This window comes from Pinus tabuliformis, chromosome Q (genome assembly GCF_031772625.1).
Source record: "Pinus tabuliformis cultivar Carrire ecotype Pingquan chromosome Q, CPIR1, whole genome shotgun sequence".
Lineage (NCBI taxonomy): Eukaryota > Viridiplantae > Streptophyta > Pinopsida > Pinales > Pinaceae > Pinus > Pinus tabuliformis.
Genome location: NC_142296.1, coordinates 250,058,892 through 250,062,909, shown reverse-complemented (window position 1 = coordinate 250,062,909; position 4,018 = coordinate 250,058,892). Strand labels below are relative to the sequence as shown.

General features: G+C 38.0%; 1 protein-coding gene across 1 annotated transcript; it reads right to left on the bottom strand.

Moving 5' to 3' along the window:
- Positions 1–463: 463 nt before the first annotated feature.
- LOC149219114 (uncharacterized) lies at positions 464–3,045 on the bottom strand. The gene is made up of 2 exons (XM_089382532.1): positions 1,821–3,045; positions 464–1,418 (listed from the first exon to the last, which is right to left on the bottom strand). Exons 1-2 carry the CDS (start codon positions 2,814–2,816, stop codon positions 732–734), a joined length of 1,683 nt encoding a protein of 560 aa, XP_089238658.1. The 5' UTR covers positions 2,817–3,045; the 3' UTR covers positions 464–731.
- Positions 3,046–4,018: the final 973 nt, after the last annotated feature.

The window sequence follows — 4,018 nt, the reverse complement described above, 5'->3', positions numbered from 1 at the left end:
AACAAGCTGGTTCATCGTCTGGTCCAAAAAAACTAACATTTTCTATATTCTACAAAATTACCTACAAACAAAAAATATCAACAACAAAATTGATTTTTAAATCCAATTTTTGTGATTCATAAAGAATTAAAAAAAGTTTTTTGGTAGAAATTACATAAGAGAAATTTTTGGACGACTTTCAAACCAACAAGCTGGTTCATCATCTGGTCCTAATGATGGACCACACTTGTTGGTTCGAAATGCATAGGCCAAAAAATCGATAAAAATATAAAAATAAAACTATTATACATATAAAATATAAAAATATATATTATTATAAATAGAAAGAATCCATATGATTTGACACTTAAAAAAACATAAAGTAATTCAGTCACATTGTACCTTTTTATTATAATGTAAGGCATCAAAACAATAAGTATTATGGTAAACATTTTATAACATAAAGAAAGTTTAGAATAAAAGGTATTTATACTTCACATGCAAAGATGATTCCCCATAAAGTTCAAAATAGTTCATATGATATGAGAGATTTACAAGGTTGGGACAACACTTATGCAGAAAGAGAGCTACTATATCGACATTAAACTCACTGAAAGAGCTATTATATCCACATCTAAATTTACATTTCAAAACTAACTTCAGAATGATCAAGGTTTATCTCGCAAAAACACCTCGTAAACTACCACCTCTGTTGGTGCAAGCTGTATTATACACAGCAATTTGTATTCATATCATGAAGTGACTTCACTAAACTTCGAGGCTTCTTTGACGAGGGCATCCACATGAGTCTTCACAGCGGAATCCATACTCGTGCTGACCCCAACCTCATCCTTCGACTCCAACCATCTGCTTGTCAACGCGCACTCCCATTTCTCGTTCTGCGCCACACCGATCCTGTTCCCGTCTCTTACACGTGAAATACGAAATTCCCAATCTTCTGTAGCATACGTTTCAATCTCTGTATACCCGATGTACACAACCAGAAACCTGCCTGGCCCCGGAAAAACAAGTAACTGATCAGGCGTTCGATCCCTCCATGCTTGCTCGACCCATTCAACTATTTCCGGGGGAATGTTATTGAAGTCCGCTTCGTGACTCACAACTCCCAGCCTGAAATCCATCGTTGTCTGCCCTTCTCTACAGAAGGTCACGAACCCATGTCTCTTTGCTCGACTTCGAATTCTCGTAATTACTGGCCTTTCTTCGGAACTGGTTAGGGGTTCTGGTTCGCTCGTCCCCATGCCTTTCTGTAGGTATCGATCTCGTCTTGCAGGATCTAGTAGACTAACATAAGCTTCTTCAGCAAGTCTTGTAGCATTTTCAGATTCAGACCCATTATTAAACTGGATCCGTATCAAACACCTTCGGTAGGCTCTTTTAACTTCATGATCCGACGCTCCCCTATCCACATCTAGCACCTGTATCCACTCACTTTATATCAATAATTTGAACAGAAATATTGGTATAGATTTATTTTAAATAAAGATTTAACATGAAATTTAAAACGTAATTGTGTTAGAGTTATTTATACATCATATTTGATTATAAAATTTACATTGATTACAAACTAACAACTTTACATATCATACTAAACTGAAAAATTTAAGCATCAGACTAGTAAAATAAACCTAGTAGCTAAACCAACCTTTTACTCAACCATTCAAAACATTAAAAAAAAAAAACCTTAATCATTGAAGTTGGGTATTTAAGCATCAGACAAGTAAAATAAACCTAGTAGCTAAACCAACCTTTTACTCAACCATTCAAAACATTAAAAAAAAACCCTTAATCATTGAAGTTGGGTATTATCGATATTTCACCTGAAAATAATCTTTTGCACGAGAAATGCGTTTGATCTCACCGTTATAAAACAACCCCTCATGACCGTCACAGTGGAGGGTTACAACAAACCGGGGAGGCTGCATTAGTTCATCCAGATCTGCCACTTCAATTTCAATTTTCTTTCGAGTGGAAACTTTGACGTATTCCAGCCGTTCTAACTGAAGCCTGACATCTCTTATGACTGTTTTTGAACATGCTGTGGAGAAGAAATAATTGAAGCTTCGTCGCCTGTAGAGTTCCTGGAGGCGTGACAAGGAAATGAAATCTCCATTGCCTAATCCATCACATAAATTAGGCCCATATAGAAGGTACTTTCCAAATCGAATATTCAATTTAACTGTATGGGCACTCGTTGTACTCGTTTCCCTATCCTGTAAGCGCAGGGAACGAAGGCATGAAAGCAGCTTATTTCCATAAGCCGAAAAGTCCCAATACGAATATAAGGCATTCTCTGAAACAGCGACATTATTTGCAAACCGGGAAGACAGGCCACTCAAATCAGATTTATACCTATATTGAATTTTATCGCATACAGACCTCACAAACGTCGACCCCTCGCATGTCTCTCCAGATTTGAAACACAGATACGGTATGGGGTCTTCTTTAAAAGAAGGAATCGATTCTTCTGAAACCATTTCAAAACAAATTTTGTCCACAGAAAGCAGGGGCTGTGCGAGAGACTTACAGAAACAGAAGACGATAAAATCAATATTGAATCCCTTGGCTTTGTTAACAATAGAGCATACACGGAGTTCAAGGGCCCACGCAACGCCATTTACGGCTTCCTCTGATTCACCATGTATATCGAGTTTTCCAGGTTCACTAGAGAGTGTAAGGGATGAGATGCCCGGGGAGTTTCGGAAACTCCGAATGTTTGTTCCGTTCGTTCCTATAAGTGCTGAAATAGCTATACCAGGAACTCGCAACTCCCTGTGAAAATTGCCTGAGGAGGTCCGGGGCATGATCCCTTCCATGGCTTTTCTCCGTCGGATCGAAGGCTTGGACACACAACTTACTTAGCAATGCGATATGTTGATGATATTATTACGAATAACAATGGCAAGGTTACAGTGCAGAGAAACGCTCAAAATGGTATCGTGTTAAGTTGGTATTTGGGGAGAAAAGTAGAGCCTGCTTTCTTGGGTGGTATGAAGTTCTTGGATTGTACAAGGAATCTTCTTTAAGCTCTCAGCCGACATATTAATCCTATTTACAAGTAGAGAGTAGCAAGAAATCCAGGGGGTTTTTGCCTTTCATTGAGGTTGCTTCCCGACCGAAAGTAGTTACAGTTTTTTCCTGGAAAGTAGATGCCAGCAATTCGTCCTTCGCAAAATCTCCAATTATTTTTGTTACTTTTGTTTTCAGAAATGGTAAAGTATACCAGCTTGAGTAATAAATTGTTTTACCCTCTTCTCTATGTTAAAATGAATGTAAATTTACTTCCAACTCTGAATTTATGCTAACTTAAAATTAGCAATGGCATGGAGAGGTACAAAATGTGGAAGAGGAGTGGGGAATGTGGAAGACAATAACGAAGCTAAACATATGGACAATGAAATATAAGCAGAATTTGAGTTTCTAAATCTCTTCCAAAAAATGTAGCAGGTGGTTAAATTTAAGGAGAAATTTACAGTCACACAAATGCTCCAAAACAATGACAATGGAAAAAGAGATAGTGCAACTCTTCAAAATGTAGTCAACCTACTGTTTTAATAACAAAGTATAATTTTGGCCACACGAGGTGAGTTGAGTCATTGAAAGTAAGGCACAACTATAACACCCATTAGGGTTCAAAGCCTCTTACATCATGTGGACATTTACCAAGAAAGTGGGTCTGTGAACCCCCACAAGGAGGTTGTTGTTCAATGAATGCCATCATGGTCATTAATTCTAGTCAGGTGGTCAATGACTCAATCCCCCACAAGGAGGTTGTTGTTCGATGAATGCCATCATGGTCATTAATTCTAGTCAGGTGGTCAAGGACTCAATCAGATACCTATATCCTCGCCATTGGAAACATGCCTTAGGTGGATGTCTCAACCTAAAGAGGTAAGATCCTTGAAGGTAGATTGTCATTTAGGGAAATGCATCACACAACATCATAACACCTTGATCTGAAGACTTCCATCTTGCATTTTTGGAGTTTCCAACCATTCCAATCTCAAGAAAACTACAG

What these genes read in the sequence shown, in the direction of transcription:
- LOC149219114 (XM_089382532.1), bottom strand. Translation starts at nt 2,816, where the DNA reads ATGGAAGGGATCATGCCCCGGACCTCCTCAGGCAATTTTCACAGGGAG. An exon ending in GTGCAAAAGATTATTTTCAG is followed by an intron (nt 1,419 to 1,820) that starts GTGAAATATCGA and finishes GAGTGGATACAG; the next exon opens with GTGCTAGATGTGGATAGGGG.